The sequence below is a fragment of the Ciconia boyciana genome, chromosome 16 (genome assembly GCF_034638445.1).
Source record: "Ciconia boyciana chromosome 16, ASM3463844v1, whole genome shotgun sequence".
Classification (NCBI taxonomy): domain Eukaryota; kingdom Metazoa; phylum Chordata; class Aves; order Ciconiiformes; family Ciconiidae; genus Ciconia; species Ciconia boyciana.
In genome coordinates, this window is record NC_132949.1 from 4263605 (window position 1) to 4284151 (window position 20547).

The 20547-nt window shown below is 44.8% G+C and overlaps 2 protein-coding genes and 1 non-coding gene across 5 annotated transcripts; 1 reads left to right on the forward strand and 2 right to left on the reverse strand.

Annotated features, from left to right (window-relative positions):
* Nucleotides 1–745: 745 nt before the first annotated feature.
* C16H17orf58 (chromosome 16 C17orf58 homolog) lies at nt 746–10904 on the reverse strand. Of its 3 annotated transcripts, none has more exons than XM_072881659.1 (5): nt 10780–10904; nt 5600–6223; nt 5397–5477; nt 3586–3777; nt 746–2998 (listed from the first exon to the last, which is right to left on the reverse strand). In XM_072881659.1, exons 1-5 carry the CDS (start codon nt 10835–10837, stop codon nt 2811–2813), a joined length of 1143 nt encoding a protein of 380 aa, XP_072737760.1. In that variant the 5' UTR covers nt 10838–10904; the 3' UTR covers nt 746–2810. The 3 variants fall into 3 exon arrangements, with proteins under 3 accessions (XP_072737760.1, XP_072737759.1, XP_072737762.1); XM_072881658.1 differs by lacking the exon at nt 10780–10904 and adding an exon at nt 8096–8287; XM_072881661.1 differs by lacking the exons at nt 3586–3777; nt 10780–10904 and adding an exon at nt 8096–8287.
* Nucleotides 10535–10607, reverse strand: TRNAR-CCG (transfer RNA arginine (anticodon CCG)). Its single transcript has one exon. It is a non-coding gene; the product is annotated as a tRNA-Arg (tRNA).
* A 1756-nt stretch (nt 10905–12660) lies between the features above and the next one.
* Nucleotides 12661–19142, forward strand: KPNA2 (karyopherin subunit alpha 2). The gene is made up of 11 exons (XM_072881283.1): nt 12661–12790; nt 13589–13703; nt 13804–13941; nt 14370–14458; nt 15290–15558; nt 16699–16793; nt 16892–17155; nt 17777–18010; nt 18095–18277; nt 18386–18535; nt 18643–19142. Exons 2-11 carry the CDS (start codon nt 13629–13631, stop codon nt 18733–18735), a joined length of 1590 nt encoding a protein of 529 aa, XP_072737384.1. The 5' UTR covers nt 12661–12790; nt 13589–13628; the 3' UTR covers nt 18736–19142.
* Nucleotides 19143–20547: the final 1405 nt, after the last annotated feature.

Below are 20547 nucleotides of genomic sequence, written 5' to 3' on the forward strand. Positions count from 1 at the left end.
CATGCGACTTAATCTTGCCGAGAGCCGTTTTTAGTGTTTTCAACTGCCGTTGAGTAGGTTGAGGTACTTTTCTCGATTTATTCATGGTGATCTTTTATAGTTAAATGGTGTTACTGCAAATACATCCCTTGTAATTAATACCCCCCTTCCTTAAAAGCATGGTAAGTTCATAAGATCTGTGATCTGTGTTCAGTCATCCTCCTCTTTGTATTTTTATAAATTGTTGCAATATTTGTTTCAAAATGGTGATATGTTGTAATGCAGATTTTCATAATGTGAGCTATACCAGCTTGATTTTCTTTTTGTCTCCTCAAATTTGAAGCAATTATCCTTGGTCTAGATTTAGTTCATGCAAAAGTTAACAGGGATTTAAAGTAGACTAAAAAATTGGGCTCACCCAAAAGCCTTGAGTAAACCCCTGGAAAGACAGGAAGGCAACAGGATTCCTGTAGGCCTGGGTTGCTGTGTAGCGGCTGTAGAATTTTCATGCTTATCCTGCTGGGATAAAAATGATTAACTGTAAGGTATCAAAATTACTGTGGCAGCTATTGCATGTAAGTGCCATCTTCTCTTCAGCGTGGTTAATGCTGTGAGGTTTTTGCAATAGCGAGTGCAAGGCTGTGGAAATCCACTGGATCTAGGAAACTTTTTTTCTTCAGTACATTAGTTAGTGTGTGGTAAGCCTGGTAAAAAGTAAGAACAGTCGTTTCATTCCTGCTCCAGCTGTATTTCAGTTGGGCTGTGAAATACAGTGGCTTGTGGCTCATCTGTTACGATAATGTTTTAAGGAGTGACCTTCCATGCAAGAAAGGCAAGGTAAGATGACTTTGTAACACAAAAAGAGACCATAGAACAAATTGCTCTTCAGGCTTGCTTCCACAGCAATAGCTGTATCTGAGAGTGGTACAGACGTTGTGTGTCAGTTACTGCAGGCTTTGGGGGCTGTTAGCATTGGTATGCTATTATTTATCTCTTCCAAGAGACAATCAAAATGAGATCTAGCCCTGGATATTATTTTTGTACCCACGCTTTGCCTGTTTTAGATTACAATAATGTCTTGGGGGCGGGGAAGGGTGCTTAATTGCTGTTCTGGGCAAATGGATTACTGTAGGACTTGCTGGTAGTCCCTGGACTTCAGTTGAAAATAGAAACAAAGAAACTCGAGATGCACATGTAACCCTTCCTCCTTCCTTCTCCTGTCCCTCCCAGTCCACTCTAGTGCTTTGATTCATCGCCAGGAACAGGCGTGCTGCCAAATCAAAAGCCCCCTTAAAGTCTCTCAGGAAAATTCCATCTATATATGCTGCGCCCGTGTGAAATCTTTCACGTAACAGAAGTGAGACTGTATTTTTTAGACAGACACAAGCTACAAGTAAATTTCTGTCCTATAGTAACAGCCTTCTGGGTCCCAAAACATACGATGTTTGCTCTTGGTATTTGGCTCAGATTCCGTATCAAGAAATACTTCATACAGTGTGACTGGCTGCCTGTCCACTACTCCGTAGCTTTTCAGTGATGCTAAATCAAGCTGCAGATGTGTATGATGGGTAGAATTGTGTTAGAACTACCTTTGCTTCAAAATGGAAAATGCTTATAGAAGCCACTTCCTGTTCCAGGTCACAACATATATGTCACTGTATATATACTGTTTTGAGGTAGACTGTATTTTCCCTTTTTTTAACATAAATACGTATCTTAAAATCCCTAACCGACTCGCCAAAGGAGGAGATGCCATTGTTTAGTATCATTACGTAATCTTTTTGGACCTTTCGGAACCCAGAACCCCATGGACATTTCATTAGTTTCTTTTAAAGCCTTATGTTCTGTGAATACTGACTCTTGGAATAGCCAACATTAAGATCCCCTTTGCAGAGGTTTCATAGGTTCTTACATCTGACCACATTAAAGGTGCTAAAAGATTCAATCTTGGTATCTTGGATTGAAAAAGTAACTTTACTGATGTGCAAGTACAAACTTGGTGACATTTCTCATGGGAAAATGACATTCAGTACACAGTTCTCGGACTGAACTTTTAAGGAACTGACAGTGTAACCAGGCATACAAACTGTGCGTGCAATTGCATGCTACTTTTGCATTCCTTGGCATGAACTCATGCCGTTATCTGTAAGCCTAATTTGGCATTTGTCTTGTGCAGTTACTTGGTTTGCTTTTAGTTAGCGTATTCATCTACTCAAATAATTACACAGCTGTTTCGTATGCTCCATGTGAAAATCCAGCTCTGTTTGAAGAACAATGTAATTTTTAAAAGTAGTATGGACACGTTTGAGGATACCAAAACACTACAAATGATACTTAGTTTTGTTGGTTTCTTTTGAATCAAATGCATGTAATACTTTACGCGGAATTGTGTGGAAACACAATGGACATCCTCTATAGATAAAGCTATGGTATCATCAACCATTTGTTCAGGGTTAAGGGTTTGAAAGTGCAGTTACTTCTTGCATACCTTCAACAGTATCTCCAGAGTCTTACTTTATAGTTACTACAGATTATTATGGGTACATTCCAGCAGGGGAGGCAATAATAACCTGTGGCTCTGAAAACAGCTGGAGCAAATTCATGACCAGTTAACGTTCCCTAGACTGACTTTTGTGCTGAACTTCACAATATGTAGGTACCTAGTCAAAACATTTGGTTAGTGTTTGCTAAAGCACAAAAGCAAGTGTCCTGTCACAACCAGTTTCAGAGGTGAGGAGAACTGCCTCCTCCTGGTGCTAAACCATGGCTGGGTTTATTCTGGTAGGTGAATGCTGCTGCTGCCCGTGTCCTAAACAGAGGTAACTGGAGCCTTATCTACATTTAGTGTGAGCTGCCTGCACTTTGCAATTCCTCTTCCTGTTGAATCTCTTCACGTAGCTGCTGCTGCTTCTAAGCAGGCCATCCCCTGGCCTCAGGCGCCCTCGCAGGAACTGCAGCAGGTTTGCAGGGATCTGTCGTCTCTTGTGGTAGATCTGACCCATCACAATGTATCTACTGCCTGCAAAATAAGCAAGACTTTTGTGCTATGAAGAAAGCATGGATTCATTCACTACGCTCGCTCTAAGGGCAACAGATTTATGCGTAGATGTAAAGTTGTACCCTGCTGAAATATATCCTGAATGTGTGGCTTAGGACAGCGGCACCCTGAACTTCAGTGGGACTTGCAGGTTGTGCTTGCATGGAAATAATGATTTACTGTCTTGTATTGCAATGATGAGCTTTTTGGGGGAAATACTGGTATTTGATCAACTTGCTTTCAGAAGGAAAACCGGACTACTTACAAAGACATCAGCTGAAGTTCCTGCTTAAATTTTTTGGCAATCCTGAAAACTCTTGCAATCATTTTGGAACTGGATAAAGTTAAGAAAGAACTACACTGCTCCCTGACTTCTTCACACAGTTGGTTCTCCTCTGAAAATTTAGAGAAACTGGGAGGGGAAAAAGCCCTCCAGTTTAACAGTAAATACTTTTTTTTTTCTTTCAAAATTTCACAACAACCCAGGATAAGCCTAATAAACTAGGGCAGACTAAACTTGCACTGCACGCAGGAGGAATACTGGAAGGGATTTAGCTGGAATTATTTACCAAGTTTAAAGTCTGGACACGGTTTACTGCAGTTTAAAGTATCCACAACTAGAATGTGAACTCGAAAGAAGAAGCCATCAGGAGTAATATACAGGCGACTCATCTTGTATAATCCATCGCTGTTTACCAAAAGTGTAACCAAGTGGACTCCATTCCCCAGTCTTTCCATGTTATAAACGATTCCATTCACCGCTGTTTTAAGGGAGGGGGGGGGAAAAAAGCAAGCATCAGATTACATATCTTGATGGCAACTCAGGGTATATGTGAAGGCTCTCATTTAAGAATGCTGCAAAGTAAGTTCAGCAGAAATTCTTTGGCTCAGTAGTGGGCAGTCTTGCAATTAGGAGTTGCTTCAAGTAATCGCATCTGATGAGGTCATCACCTTAGTTTTCGCTGAGTTACTAACCTTACGCTTTACAGGTCTGAGGTGTTTCTTAGTGACGTTTATAAAATGTTTCAAAAGGAAGTGATGCTTTTTAGTACTCTTTTCTATCCTGATATATAAAAAGTGGACATATTTACCTAATAAAGTAAAATTTTCAAATTTAAAACTTCACAATGAAGTCCAAAGCTAACCTGTTAATAAAGCGCTTCAGCTTTTGAAAGAAAAGGCCCTTGTCATACCAAGAGGCAAGGGCACCAGGTAGGCCACATCGTACGCTCAGACAGCCATTTCATGCTGTCCACCCAGCTTCTGGTTTTGACGAGTGCTGAGCTGACTACAGGAATCAGAAAACAACCACCGTGCTAGGTAACGGCAAACAGGACTTCTGTAACTGGCCTTACACCTGCCTCGCTGGGTGAGAACTTTGATTCAGTGGTTTATTCTTTAATCTGCACTGTAAATGTAAAGAAACTAAAAGCGCTCTCTGATCGCTGCAATGGAACCTTGGCTGATGCGTTGCTCAGACTGTCTTTCCTACCTGTCTTTTCCAATTTAAGAGATGAGTGAGACCGCTGTTTGTTAAAGGCTGATATATACAAAGGTCAAGTCACTATAAGGCCTGTGTTTGACAGGACTGCATGAGAGTGATAAAAAATAAAAGAATATAGCATTTGTAGAAAGCACTTCCTGACTTCTCCATTTAGAGAAAACAGATGTCTCGTAACGTGTTTATATTCTACAAATGGAAACATCTGTTACCACTAGGCATGTATTTTGCTTATCTCTTAAAATACTGTGAGAAAAAGTTGGTATCTATTTCACAACTTTGTAAGCGCAAGGCAAGATTTCAGTCAGAAAGTGCTTGCTCTTACACAGTCAGTACAAAAATGCCAGGCTATTTTCTACCACCTTTAGCTACATCACCTTGGACACAAGGACTAAAGACATTGAGTTCTAAGGAACTTCAAGGAGAATCCTCTATACAGCAAGGATCATGGTTTTATTTCTGTTTGGTTCTCTGTTTGATTTTAATTTGAAACTTTAGCCCCCAAAATCACAAACTTGCTCCAAACAGTAAGCGGTAAGTCACACAGCTACAATGTTTAATCTTAGAGTATCTAAAACAATTGGTCTTCTCTGTTCCATTGACCAGCAGCAAGAACATTGGCTTTGTCCCAGGAGTGAAAAGTAGAGGAAACAGAAAAAAGAGCAATACTGGCCCAAGGTAGGGAAAGGGTAATGTAAGACTTGGTACCTTTTTGTCGTAGTACATTTATAGAGCTGTGATGGGTCCTTTTGGTGTACTTAGTAATTATTTAACATACTCAGTGAAACAGTATCTTAAAAGCAGAAGGGAAATGTCAGTAACAGATGAACAAAGAAGGCACCTGCTTTGTCCGTGTAGCTCATGGAGAACCCAACTTACCGAATTCACTCGCGCAGTAGGCCTCCACTTCGTCTCTCTCTTTCCTGCACTCGGTCACACACGCCTTTTCCTTATCACCATCTAGAACAGGCACAGAGGCTGAGGGACAGCAACGGGCCCTTTTGGGATATTTCATCCAAATTATGCCACCCAACCTTTGGAAAGCTCAGGTTATCCCTTGCCAGAGCAGTCTATCCCCTTACCTTTCTTCAGCACGCTGAAGTCGTACGGTAAGCTGGATGACTGGCGGTTGGTGACCCAGGAGGGTTTGGTGATTTTTTTCAAGGGATCAGTACGTTTATAAGGGATTAGCTTGCCTGGTCGGTTGAAGTGATCCAGCGTGTTAGGATCATCTGACTCCGCTGCTCCAGAGTCTGGAAAAGGATGAGCCTCCATGAAGGATGTCATCTTTTGATAGGAAGATGCTGCGTGATGGAAGTGAGCTGACACGCTGTTGGCAGCCTCAGCCAGCCGTCTATCCGCCTGCTTTCTGTGCGCATGATTGAAGTCAAAGGAGGCAGGAGAAGGCCCCTCAGTCGGGCTCTCCAGAGGCAGGGCCCCTCCATACTGCAAGAGGTGTTTCCTCAGCCCTGTGCTGTTTTCCAGAGAAGCCTTGGTGCGTTTCTTCTTGTCCGATGAGAGGGAGGTGATTTCAGGAGGTTTTGGCCGCTGCAGGTCAGGAGACAGAAGCCAGCGTTCCGTGTGATTCTCTCTGGTGCTGCTGGTGCCCCAGGCTGGCCGCTTGACTTGGCCAGGTGCAGCATCTGCTGAACTGTAAGCATCTTTGCTGAGAGTCTGACTGGGTTTCTCGGCATAGGGCAGGGATCCTACATATGAAAAAAGGAGAGAGCGCGAATTAGCATTTTAATTTTTTTATTCTGTGTGCTTCTGAATGGGAAGTGCCTGGCAGATTTGAGGCTCTAGTCCATAAGCGAGGACTTCAACAATATGACAATATAACTGATAAACAGTTCAACAGATGAACTATACTAGAGCTCCTCATTCTTCTGTACTCAAACATGGAAGGTCAGTACAGAGAATGCAGCTGTGTGAGCAAAACAGGAGATTTGTATTTTTACTTTATTATTGTTGCAAATTAAAAACATTACTTATAAACAAACCCTTTTCTCAAAAGCCTGAATCTCCAGGGAACATCTGAGGAAACAAGGTTCACATTGCCATTTGGGATGCTTGTTTAAAAGACCATGACAACAGAACTATTTGGTTTTCCCATCCATGGGATGCCTTATTGACAATGTCATCTAGACTCTTCAGCAGCCTTGGACGCTGATGAAAAGATCTTTATCCACAGCTTTGGGTCTCTGACTTTTGCGCTACAGAGTTGTATAACGGTACCGTAGCCTGGTAGCTAGGCTATTGCTGCTGAGTAACAATTATTTCAAGGCTTTTCTTAAGTTGAGAGGACAAGGGTTGAGAAAGAGAGGAAGTGTCTGGGAATCTAGTGAAAAATGGAAAGGCTTAATGACATTGTTACGCAAGCTGGACAGTCACCTAGGCCTTCGTTTATACCTTCACCCCGATCACTTGGACCTCAGAAAGCAAAGTGACCTTCTGTTTAGCCTGGGAAGAGAGAAATTTCCTCTTGCAGTTCATTTTCCTTTTACTTTAGTCAGCCAGCACAGTTTTAACAGTTCACCCACACACAGCCGCTGTCTGGGTGTTCGCTGTCTGTGGTTAGCATCGTGTAGGAGGCTGATCCTAACTCCTTATGTGAAAAGAGATATTTGACATACACAGATGAACAACGTCCTGGTTTATCTTCTATAATTGACTCAACTGCTGACCTTGCCACTTCTCCCCCTTTGCTCTCACCAGCTGCTGTCATGGGAAAGATTCCCTGATATTTGGGCTGGCCACACATAAAGTCAAAAGAATGTCCATGAAGAACGGGATGGAAGAAGTCCAAGCTAAAGAAAGCAAGAGGGAAGGGTGTGTTGGAGATGTTTCAATATGAAGCTGTGAACTCTGAACAGGTGTTTTGGCTTTGGTTTTGTAAGTATACTCTTCTACCAGTTTATCATGCTGCCTTAGTCATGGATTGTAACACAAAATAGTTCATTTTTCTCTACTCAATCTGCTCAGGACCTTGAGGTTCGTTCTCCTATACCAGCATTTTTCTGTCTAGCTCTTGCAACCTAAGAAATACAACTGCAACATAATCAGCTCCTTCCCAATGGAAGAGATGTAGATCTTATTTCTGTTCCATCAATGAGGTACTAAAAAAAAAAATATCTGTTTAGGACAGCTTGCTGCAGGCACACACAACAGCACAGAGCATGTTGAAATAAATTAGAAATCTGGAGTTTACAGGTGAGGGGAAGGAGACTAAAAGCGAAAGGTCACATACAAATTAAAAAATCCCACATGCGGAAGCAAATCAAACCAGTTGCTGAATGATGGCTAGCTGAATTCATGGCACCAGCTAACTGCCTGCTTTTGGCAGGTGCTCTTAATTATTTCAAATGCTGACAAATCAAATACTGCCATTTACATTCCCACCCCACAAACATGTTGAAATGTATCTTTCTTGAGCCCTTACATGATTACTGCTACTGCTTGCTGAAAAGACTACAGCTGAAGAGGGCTGCTCGGGCAAGAATTTGTAGTAATGTGTTTAGCCTCCCCTGATACCAAAGGCAAATATGCCCCAGCCCCGCTTTGAATGTTAACAGACTTACCGGCCACTGAGCTGGAAGATGATCTAATGACAAAGCAGAGGAGCCAGAACACTTTGGTTGTCATTTTGAAGTAAAGTTTTTCCAGACTCAAAATGAACTGGAGTCTTTTATGCCCTTCCCCCGATTCATGCTAATGAGAGGCAGCCTTAGGGGAAACAGGAATCACTCACTGAACAACCCACTGGAGCAAGACCAAGCTGCTGCCGCCCCCGCTAGCCTCCCACTACCCCTGCCTAGGAGGAATGCGCACGGACACCCCCCTTCCCATATATACACGAGTCTATACTGCCGGCAGTCACCTGTGTTTCTGTGAATAACAAACAGATATGTGTTTCTAGCATAGATTTTTATTTTAGAGGAGGGTCTTGCTGCCTATGGTGTTTTTTAGAGAAAATCATACAGAACAAATACGGTTTTACTGGATATGGAGAACTACATTGTAAAGTGCGATTGACAGATGCTGGAACACGCATCACCTCCACAATTCAGGGTCTGTAAAGGATGTGCATTACAGTGAAACATATTTTGGTATTTCTGGCCACCTCCAGTTATACAGCTGATAATCTTCTCTTTTAGTCTACGGAACCCCTTTCCAGTGATTCTTTTCAGACTGAAAAATGTAGTAGTTACTGTCCAGTCCAAGGGACAGCTCTGCTGACCCCAGATAAAGCTTTGTTTTTAAATCTGTATTTGCTAACATGAAGAACTCTGCAAATTTTCACACACCAAGCCAACTCTGATTTGGATTACTGAATTAAGTAGGCTTATTCCTACATTCCCAACTGAAATGGGTGACCTTATTGCTAGACAAGATTTCCATTGTGACAGTTTATCTCACTAGCTGCTACTGGATGTCGTGAAAGTTAGTGAACTGATTCATGCCTTTAAGGTGCAACTAACAACTTAAAAACCCTATAAAAGCACTATATCCCAGCTCCTGAAACTCACCTCCCAATAGAAAATCTGCCCATCAGTAATGCCTGTGTCATGTGGTCCAGCTGTTGCCTAGTTTAAACAGTTTGTTTTGTACTACCTTAATTAAGCAGTTTAATAGAATTCTTAAAAGTACAGGGCTTTATCTCAAGCAGCTATGGGTGAAGATACAGAAAACTGGCCAGAATAGTGTGCAAAATAAATGACATTTTAACACATCTGTTAGTGTGTTAAGTTTCTACTGCAGCATTTATTAATCCTGATTTTCCTTTGTTATTTTAAACATTTTAATTCCAAAAGTATCCCAAGATAGCTATTATGGAAATAGGAATTTAGACTAAGGATGAGGCAGAGGTGAGCTCGTGTGTTCTTTATGTAGCTCACCTCCCGCTCAACCAGCACGTGTACCTGCAGCAAGCGAGAGAAGTCACGAGTGCGACATGCTCGTGCTGTTGACGGTTGTGCTGAGGATAGATGGATGCACGCGTGAGCGTCCTGCAGACCTTCTGTGCTCCAGGGAGTCTTCTGTTTAAATTAGCTGGTAGTGTAACTCAACCTGTATTAATGTATGGCTATGTCTGTATTAATGAGTTTCTCCAGACTCTTCACCTGGCCAGGATCTTGATTAAAAGGACAGTAGGAGCGTTTGGAGTATTTCTACCGTTCAAGAAGCTACACGTACGCCAGCAGCAGCAGAGAGGGGAAAAGCTTTCAGAGCAGGACTCCCCGGTCTGAGGAAAACAGGGACCGACAGCGCAATGGCCACGTCCTAGTCCAAGCGACGGCAGACAGCTGTGCTGGCAGCAGCAGGAGTTTTACAGGCTCAGGTTCCCTCGCGTGTTTACCACAACGGCTCTGGAGGACCCAAGGTGCGACCCAGAGACGCGACCCTGGCCGGGACACGGCGACGGCCCCCGCGCCCCGGCCAGCCCGCCCTCAGGTCCGCCCCGGGATCAAGCCCGCAGCGCCTGGAGGAGAACCGCCCGCCCGCGAACCGCCTCCGGCTCGTTTGGGCTCCCGGGAGCCCGGGTCACTCACCAGCCACACGCTCGGCCACAAATCTGCGGCGGCCAAGGCGATGCCCGCTCCGGCCGCCTCACGCCTCGTCCTCCTGCCAGAGACGGGCCCCGGGCGGAGTTGCTCCGCTGCCGCAAGACCCTGGCGGGAAGGAGGGGCACGGCGGCGGCGGCACCAGGCTCGGTGGCGCCTGGGGAGGGCCGTGGCGCCGGCGGGCAGGGCAAACGGCCCGGCGCGGGCAGGCGCCCCGCTGGCAGAGCGGCGGTTACGGCGGCCGCGGCTGAGGCAATTTGAGGCCTGTGCCGCGCGGCAGACCGGGCTGCTGGCTCCGCACCGGATCTTCCCCCCGGGCCCGGCAGCAGCGGGCGGCGCGGCTAAAAGTGTTGGGGCGTCCGGGCGGGCGACAATAACGTGCAGCTCCGCGCGGCAGGAGAGAACGGGCAGCCTCCACGCCGGACCTACCCTAGGGCCACAAAAACGTCTGCGGCACGACCCAGATGGGACTCGAACCCACAATCCCCAGCTCCGGAGGCTGATGCCTTATCCATTAGGCCACTGGGTCACCCAGCAAAAGCTGCGAGCGCTGCGCAGTAAGAGCCCCGCCCGGCCGGCGCTGGCTCCGCCCCTAAACGAGCTTTCACGTTCTCCCTGCTCGTGACCGGGAAGCCCCGCCCGCTCGTCCCTTGCCCCTCCCCTCCAGAGCACCGCCCCCCGGCCCCTCCCTCCTTGCACACCATTGGGCATGGCGCCGTCCTCCCCGACGGGCCTCGAGGCCCCGCCCTTTAACGTCATGCGAGCCCGAGTTGTCTCTGCGTGCAGGGAGTGGGCTCGTGCCCTGCGCCCTTGCCGCTTCACGCGCGCTCAGAGCCTGTTACGCATGGCGGACGTTAGCCCTCCGCGCGGCGTGAGGACGTCATCCTCTATCCCTTACGCGCGTGCCCGCCTCAGGAGATCCGCCTCGGGCCGCAGCCGCCCTTTGCGAGGGACCTTCGCCTTCAAACTCTTCCCCTCACGGGCTTCCCGACGTGCGGCTTCGCGCCACCGTCCCGCCCCTGCCGCTGGCTCCGGAGCTGCGCTGCCATTAGCTCCGTCCCGTCCCGGCCGCCCCACACTCGGCTTTCTCCCCTCGCAGGTCTTCCTCCCCTCGCCGCCCTTTCCCCTCCTGCTGCGCGCCTCAGCCCCAGCTTTGCCGCTGTGGGGCCGTTCGCCCCCAGCTGCCCAGCCTCCCCCCGCCTCTCTGTTTGTCGCTTTCCTGTATTGGTAACAGCCCTTCAAGCTGTGACACCTCCCTCCCACCCCTCCCACCCCAAGACACGTTCACCCCGTGTCGGCCCGCAGCACCCCGTACACGACCACCTCGAGTTTCCCAGTCACCGACAGCCCTCTCCCTGCCCTGGAGCACCCCTCCCTGCACTCCTCTTGGCTCCTTCGTCCAGGTTACGCTGCTCCAGACCGCGCACTCTGCAGCAATTTATGACCCGGCGGACTTTCTTCATGCTGGCCCTATGAGCCTTCTGCACACCAGGTGTCTTACCTCGATTTCTACGTTTGAGCTGCTTTTTTCTGTCAAACTAGTCCTTTTTCAGTATCTGCGTTTGTGACTGATGTGCTTTCTCTTCTCTTGACTTCCCTACTACTGCTTAAACGTTACGTGATGTTTTTATTTTACAAAGATCAGAACTGTAAGGCCCAAAACAAGCTACGTAAAATGCCACTGGTAATTCCTCCTCCTCTGCATACATCTTTGTCAACTACTGTGCGCATCTACAGATCAGTAAAAAGGATTTAATGATTTAACACACAGATGTATCAATGTGCATCTCTGACACTTGTCTACCCTGAATTGTACATTATAGATGTTGAAGTGCTTGAGTTGCTGGCAAAGTCATGTTTTTGCCCCAGGTTTTATGGTTGGAATTACATCTCTTGTGAAACAGGGTGTTGTTCTTTTGTGTTCCATCCCTTGTAAATAGGCCAAACCCAGCTGAAACAATCCCAAATCTGTTGATTTTCTGGGCATGCCACAGAGGCAGGCATACTTTTTTTGTTATTCTGTATGATTTAGCTTTGATCTGTCCTGATTGCTGTTGAATTGCTTTCAACTGCAATCTCACATCCCGTTTTCTTGAAATTCCTGCGCATCACGTTTCTAGGAGGCAACGCAGGGAGGCTCAGGAAAAGCCCGCGGTGACCTGACGGTTACTGAGGTAGAAATTAGGCCGTATGTGAGGAAATGGCGTGTTACTGCCCCAAACCGCTACGAGCGTGACAACCTCCCTGTTCTCACCCCATCCGGGGGTGCAGCAACCCCCCCGGCCATCCCACTCGCGCTCCCTGCGTGGCCCCCAACAGAGCCGGCCCCCTGTGAAACTACAAATCCCAGCACGCCATGGGCCGCCTCCCGCCGAGCTGCTAAGGCGGGAGCGCGGCAGTCTTCCCGGCGCCGTCCCTGCGCGTTGAATGCCGGGAGTTGTAGTGTTGAGGCGGGGACCGGTATTTGAATATGTGACGCCTGGTCTGTCCTTCCGGGAGCACGGGGGAGATGCGTTCCCCTTCATCGCGAGACGAGCTGCATTTCAAACTGGCCAATCAGGAGGTTGCTATGGCTCGAACTGGCCAATGGCAGGGCGAGGGCGCGGGAAATTTAAATCCCGCCTGGAGCGGGCGGGGGTAGTGCAGCGTGCTCGCAGGTCGGGAGCGGCGCGGCGGCGGCAGGACGGCTTGTGCGCGGAGCCCGCGGCGGAGGTGCCCGGCCGCGGGGGCAGGAAGGGAGGGGGAGCCCGTGGCAGCGAGAAGCCGGGTGTGGGGCAGCGGGGGTGCAGCCGTGCGCTGGTCTGTCAGAAGGGCCTGGGCTCCGCCGGCGATAGGGCAGACCGGCGGGCCCTACGGGGAGCTCCCTCCGGAGCCTTTCGGGCCTCCGCGGTCGCAGGCCGCTGCCTGGAATCGGGCTGCCAGGGCTGGCGCGTTCCAGAGCGGGCTGTGCGTTCCAGCTGAGCTGTGGCTGAAATGAGGCCAGTCCTTATGCAGCGGGTCACCCTGGAGCTGGCCAAGGTGCAATGGCCTGCCTCGTTACCAGTGTAGCTGCTACTATGTGCTGCTGGCTGCGCCGGCACAGCAAGCCCCCCCCGGGGGCCTTCCCAGTACGAGATCTCGCTGTTCCCATCAAAGGGGGTCGGGGTGGACTGGATGGGGTGCCTATGCAATATTAGATATACGACGCAGTGAAAATAGTATTTAAAAATGTATGTGTGCTGTCTATGGGAAGGAAGACCAGTCTTGCTCTGACAAACAATGACTGATAACGTTTGTGGCTGGAAGTGTCATCAAAAGATGTCTGTGTGTCGACTGCTTTTGTGTTAATGCTAGAGCTTGCTTGTAACAACCAGGCATTTAGAGACAGCTGTTATGTTACTAGTATCTTTGATCAAGTCAGAGGCTGTTATTGTATCTAATATGGACAAGTGTCCCTCATTATCAAGTATTGATCTCAGTTTTTAACTTTTGTGGAGTAATCTTACTGTTTATTGTTTGCTCTGTTTTCAGGCTTGTTTTTATCTGTTTCCCTCAAAATCTAATAAGCAAGATGTCTACTAATGAGAATGCCAATGTAGCAGCAGCTCGCTTGAACAGATTCAAGAACAAAGGAAAGGATACTACAGTGAGTATTCTGATACAATTGGTGTTTTAGCTAGCCATCATCTCTTAAACAAACATGAGTTGTAAAAGCCAAGAGCTTACTATGAATGTATATCCTCCAGGAAATGAGAAGGCGGCGTATTGAAGTCAATGTAGAGCTGAGGAAAGCTAAGAAAGATGACCAGATGCTTAAAAGAAGAAATGTTAGCACTTTACCAGATGATGCTACTTCTCCCCTTCAGGAAAACAGGAGCAATCAGGTAAGTAGGTACTCGGAACAGGTACACTTGGAGGTCTTGCAATATAAGCTCAGGCAGCCACACTAGTACTAATCCCTTCTCATGTGGGACATGGCACTACTACATATACATTACCAACTTAAGTTTATACTACCAACTGTAATGGACAACACCCTCAAAAAGTAGTTTAGCCAGTTGTGTTTAAGCCTACTGTATCAGTGTAACAATGGTGTGAAGCACTTGATTAAAAAAAGCTTTCAGTAGTTTGGATAACTGTAGATAAAGATGTAGCTGATGAGGTTTTGGAGTATCACATGGTGGTATAATCCTTTAATAAAGGAAGTCATTGTAAACTGGGGTCTCTTCATAGCATTGTATAGAAGGCCTCTGTGGTTGTGAAGGCACATGCCTCTCTCAACAAAGCATTCATGTAACTTTTTATTGTACAGGTTTCAGCACACTGGTCAGTTGAAGAAATAGTCAAAGGAGTTAACAGTAATAATATGGAGCTTCAGCTACAGGCTACTCAAGCTGCCAGGTAAGGAGTTTAGAGGTAACCAACTCTGCTGTGCAAGCTAGTAACTAGGCAAGGTAAAAACTGGCTTATGAGCCAAAGTGTCTGCTTATGGCAGCAGCTACGGCTTCTTATCACACAGTATTTCAACAAACACTTGAGTCAGCCTTATATACAATGTTTAGGTATACTTAATTTAGTCATAGTTTTATTGAAACAATGTGGCTTTTGAATGTTTAAATTGCCTGAACATTTTACTAGGAAGTAGTCATTCTTTCTAGTGGTCTTGGGGTGGCAAAATGAACAGTAGTCCATCTTAGAGTTGTAGAAGTAATAATAAAAAACTCTTTGTTATAGCAAAATAAGGTATCTTTAAACTGTGTTAACACTTGACTGCAATATCTGAGTGCAGTGATCTACCTTAGAATTATGTGAATAGTAAGATGACTGGGGCTTGAAGTATGTCAAATTTCCTTCTCCTTCCAAATCTAAAATCTCCTTTAGCAAGCTTGTATATTGCTGCAGTGCTGCTTCTGGCAGTCATTAACCTGTCTGCGGAGGAAACATCTAGCAATTCAGATGTATTAGGACTCTTGCAGGTCTGCTTTATTTCAGAGTCTGAACAGAACCTTTCATATAGTGAAGATGAGCCAAAACCAATGTTAACAGAGGTCTAGGAAGCTAGTGTTCAGCTTGTCTGTAATTCTCCTTCACATCTTGTTGCGTTGCCTTCTCTGAATGTTCAGGCAATGCTGAACCTTTTCTCTTTTAAAAATGGATCTTTTTAGACTGTTTAATCTGTTGTTCAGATCTCTGCAGGCAAAAATAATGCTTTCTGTTTGTCTTCCTCCTTAGGAAACTCCTTTCAAGAGAGAAGCAGCCCCCCATAGACAATATAATTCGGGCTGGTTTGATTCCAAAGTTTGTCTCCTTCTTGGGTAGAGCAGACTGTAGTCCTATTCAGTTTGAATCTGCCTGGGCGCTTACCAACATTGCTTCTGGCACATCAGAACAAACAAAGGCTGTAGTAGATGGAGGAGCTATTCCAGCCTTTATTTCACTACTGGCCTCTCCCCATACTCACATCAGTGAACAGGCTGTGTGGGCGCTGGGAAATATTGCAGGTATGTCAGTATGCTACACAACTTTCAGACCTGTTCCCTTGTTTAAAATAGGAGGATGTTACTACTGACATGTCATGCAGCATGCTGAGCTCCTTGGGAACTCTGCCTTAACGCTTTGCAAGTGAAGACATGCTCTGCAATGTAGAGTATGCTATAGACAAGTCTTTATCTTCAGAGCTGGTATAAGATGTCTTGTGCAATACCTGGCAACCTGTGGGTTGCATTATGTGGATTGCTTCCATATTTCAGTTCAGTTTTCATAGAGCTATATAACTATGCTACAACATAGGGCTTTTTCACATATCTTGCTGGATGTTTTTGTGATTTATCAATGAGCTCTGCTCTGTCTTGACTAGAAGGGGGAAGGGAGGAAGCAGATGGCTCACATAATTGTGTATGTGATGGCCAATATTCCTTGCTTTGAAATAGCTACTTACTGATGCAAGAGTATTATATACTTAAGTTTCTCATGCACCTTTCAGGATTACTTGATCTGCCAGTGTTGGATCCTATTCTCTAAAAAGTCAAAATTAATAATATAGTTCTAATACTGTATTTACTCTATTATGGCTTCCAACAGCTGTGCCTTACAGAATAGTGAATCTTCACACAGAAAATGAGCTCAATAAAAGCCTTGTTTGATTGGACTTTTCTTAAAATTTGTCCTTAGAGTTTTTTAAACTCAATTATAAGGTACTTTTTGCAGCTTGCAATAGAATAATTCAGTCAAACCTTGACATTCCTTCAGCATTATACTATAGAACCCAATCATGCAACCATTTATTATAATACATTTGAAGTCCTGAGTTATGGGAAGAGCTCTGTTCTAGTGGTAGGGCTTAGATATGCTTTCAAAGAAACATGCAAGGCCCTGCTTAGTTATGAACTCTAAGGAAAGCTGTATAGAAAACATACACTAAATTACCTCATTTTCCAAGAGAAAATATTAAGCTCAGTGGCTTGACTAGAAAAACACATGCTTGTCATATGACTTAACCATGGCAGTAGTCCTTTGTCCTCTTATTTCTTATTTTATCCAGCACTTCTTAAGCAGTAGAAGAATTCATCTAACACAATGATTCTGTATGCATATATCTCTGTATTCTGGTCTTCACCTGGCTATTTTTCTTGTTTTTTCAGGGGATGGTTCTACCTATAGAGATCTGGTTATTAAATTTGGTGCAATTGAGCCACTACTGAGTCTACTAGCTGTTCCTGATCTCTCTTCTCTGGCTGTAAGTGTGCAGTATGATTTGGGTTGCAATTACTAATAAGTGAGCAAAACAGCTCAAGTAACTAAACAGTTGCTAACCATTTATTTCAACTCTTGCAGTCTGGATACTTACGCAACGTTACCTGGACCCTCTCAAACCTGTGTCGTAATAAGAATCCTGCACCACCCATAGAAGCTATTGAGCAGATTCTTCCAACTCTCGTTCGGCTCTTGCACCACAATGATCATGAGGTGTTAGCAGACACATGCTGGGCACTTTCCTATCTAACAGATGGTTCCAATGACAGGATAGAAGTTGTAGTGAAAACTGGATTGGTGCCACAACTTGTGAAACTCCTGGGATGTAGTGAACTGCCAATAATGGTGAGTAATCAGACATGCAGATTTCTGTTGCTTGATTTGAGTCAGGAATAAAACTGCAGCTAGAATAGTGTCCATGTAACTGAATAGTTCTTTTCATACATAAATCTGATGCTTGTTCCAGGTTTTGTGTAGGTAAGACTTGAGCTTCTATCTTGCCTGGACGCTGCCCCACATGAGGCATAGACTATTGCTGTCGATGACTATCAAGCTTCTTCACATAATCATTGGATTTAATACACAGGCCAGCACAACAGTCAACATTCTTTAAAGCTTGCTTTTAACTCTAAACTACTGTTGCAAATCCAAATTCTAGGGACAGTGTTTAGAAGTGGGTTCTGTGCACACTATAATTACAGTAAAATAAAACTGCATTAGTACTTAGATGGTTTTCCTAAGCTCTGTCATGGGTAGTTTGCAGATTGGCCTTGGAAGGTGTGCAGTCTTAGCATGCTTAATGTCTGCATATGTAATGCTAATAAGAAGCTTAAAGTTTATCAGTGCATAGCATATGCTGTTAACTGGGAAGGCTAGAGCAGAGGAGGGTCAAGTATGGCTGTATTTGTTCAAGCACAGATTAGACGATACCAATTTTCCTAAGTACTATTTTCATATTTGTTTCAGACTCCTTCATTAAGAGCCATAGGAAATATTGTCACTGGTACTGATGAGCAGACGCAGATTGTTATTGACTCAGGAGCACTATCTGTCTTTCCAAGTCTCCTTTCTCATCATAAAAGCAACATTCAGAAGGAAGCAGCATGGACAATGTCCAACATCACTGCTGGACGACAGGACCAGATTCAGCGAGTTGTAGACCATGGTCTTGTACCTTATCTCATTGGTATTCTGAGGAAGGTAAACAAACTATATTTACTACATTGAGGCTTTTGCTATTACTACTGCTCTCTGTGTTCAAATACCCTGCCGTTACCTTCACAGGGGGACTTCAAATCTCAAAAGGAAGCCGTGTGGGCTGTGACTAACTACACAAGTGGTGGAACAATTGACCAGATCGTGTATCTTGTTCAGGCTGGTGTTGTTGAACCCCTACTGAATCTCCTCTCTGCTAAAGACAGCAAAACCGTGCTAGTTATTCTGGATGCTATTTCCAATATTTTCTTGGTATGTGGATTCGGTATACTCGGTCATTGTCCAAGTTGTTGCTAATGGTTCTCCAGTAGTTGGTGACATAGATCTTTCCTGAGGTTATTCCATGCTTGTCTCTTGCAGGCTGCTGAGAAGATTAATGAGACTGAAAAACTTTGCCTCATGATTGAGGAGTGTGGAGGTCTAGACAAAATTGAAGCTCTGCAGTCACATGAAAATGAACAAGTCTACAAAGCCTCATCCACCCTGATTGAGAAATATTTCTCAGCAGAAGTAAGTGGCTGCAGGATGGGGTTTTTCCACTTTCATTTTCTATTCTAGCACTGACTACTAGGTTAAAATGCTCCTGCTCTTTCAAAACTCTTTTCTTTTTCTTCTAGGAGGAAGAAGACCAAAGTGTTGCACCAGAATCTACTGCTGCCAGCTACACTTTCCAAATTCAGGGCAATACTCCAGATACTTTTAACTTCTAGGTCTTGCATATACTGCAACCACCTACAAGTCACTTAGCACACAAATGACTGCCACCTCTTGTCTTAATAGTTCCTCTTGTTTTTTACTGTGTTTTTTTGTGACCTCTGTAGCACTTTGTCTAACTGAAACATACTTGAACAGTTCAAAACTGTACATATTATGTGAATTTCTAACTGTAAACTTCTTTGAGATACTTGTAAATACTTGTTCTCTTTCTGGCTCTTACTGTCCCTGTCAGGCATAAGAATGCAAGTGGGTAATACAGGCTTCTCACAAAGCATGAGCCACTACTCTGCAACCCTCTTCATAACCTATTACATTCTACATAACCTATTGCTGTACACTGAGTAGGCTTTTAAAGAGGATTTATGTTTGAAGTTCAATAAAGTGGTATCAATACATCAAACTGAACTGTGTCAATTGCTCTCTTAAAAGGTGACTGATATGGTAAGTATAATTAATCAGAAATGTGTAATGGCAAGAATGCAGATCTAAACCATGAAAGATTCAAATCTGAAGATGGTGGTTTTAAAACAGCTTGATCACCCCCAGCTCTGACTTCTGCATATAGCAGCCTTCTATTATTGCAGAACAAATGAATTGCTGCTTCTCTCTAGATATCTCTTACAGAAATCTGATCAGTTCTACCCTGCTCATAACTGAGCTAAACTGTCTTCTGCCTTTTGGAGACATATTTAGTAGACATAAGTAGTAGCACTACTTAACTGCAAGTAATAGTGTGGAGGAGAGGTAAGTACAGCAGTTAACCTATTGTAAGTATGTTCAGCTAGCCTTAGCATAGAGCAGAGGAAATGCTTTGAAGCAGTTGCCTGCTCTAGAGAGCAAAAATGAAGGCCTCATCTTAGGACCTATTGTCCCTTTACTTCTAAAATCATTACTTACAGTAACCTGTCTCTAAAGGTGGTTGTGCAGGGTGGGGTTTGGGGGGGTAGTGGGTGGAGAGAAAGAACTATAGTCCTGTTCTGCAGCTTTTTGGAAAAACTTGGATTGAGCTATTTCATTAACTGGAGCCTCCTGGGAGTCAATGTGTCTGAATAACTATATTGACTCAGCTCTCTGAGCTTCTCTTGCTCTTAGACCTCTGAGAGGCCAGTTTTTCATAAGCATGACTTGTATTTGGAATGTAGCATGTCACTTCAGTATTGTATGTTAGATACAATTATTAAGAAAAGGTAGGGGGGAAAATCTAATGTGTAGGCAATTTGGCCTTAGGCTTTGCTTCTGCCTTTATGGGGGGAGGGGAATAAAAACCCCAAACACATACAAAACAAAAAACAATCCTTGTATTCTGCTAAGTGAACCTGATGAAAGAATCTGGTTTTTGGTCTTGTGCATTAGTCTGCTTGTTGTGCACTTTCAAGTCTATTTTAAAGTGCATATACATACATTAGTGGATTTGGGTGGAACTCTCTTTAAATTCTTCATTCAGAATACTTGATACTTTCTAAACCTAGATTACCATTCTCATATACTGCTACCACAGACTTCTTTAAATGAGCTATTGCTAATGCGGAAGATGCCACTCTCTCTTCCATTACTGCAGTGCAAGTCATCTACATATTTCACATTTGCTTGCAAAAATGGTACTCTCTGTCAGTGGAGGCTGATGATTACGTATGCAGCCACATGACTTCTCTGGGCAAGCCACTTGCTTGGATCTCAGGTACTGCTGGATGATGATAATGTTACAAAAGGTAGCAGATAACTTGTCTGCATGTACATTCCTATCTCTTATGGTTAGCAGCAATAATGTTCCCTGCAGAACAATCACTTGTGAGCTCACCTGCATA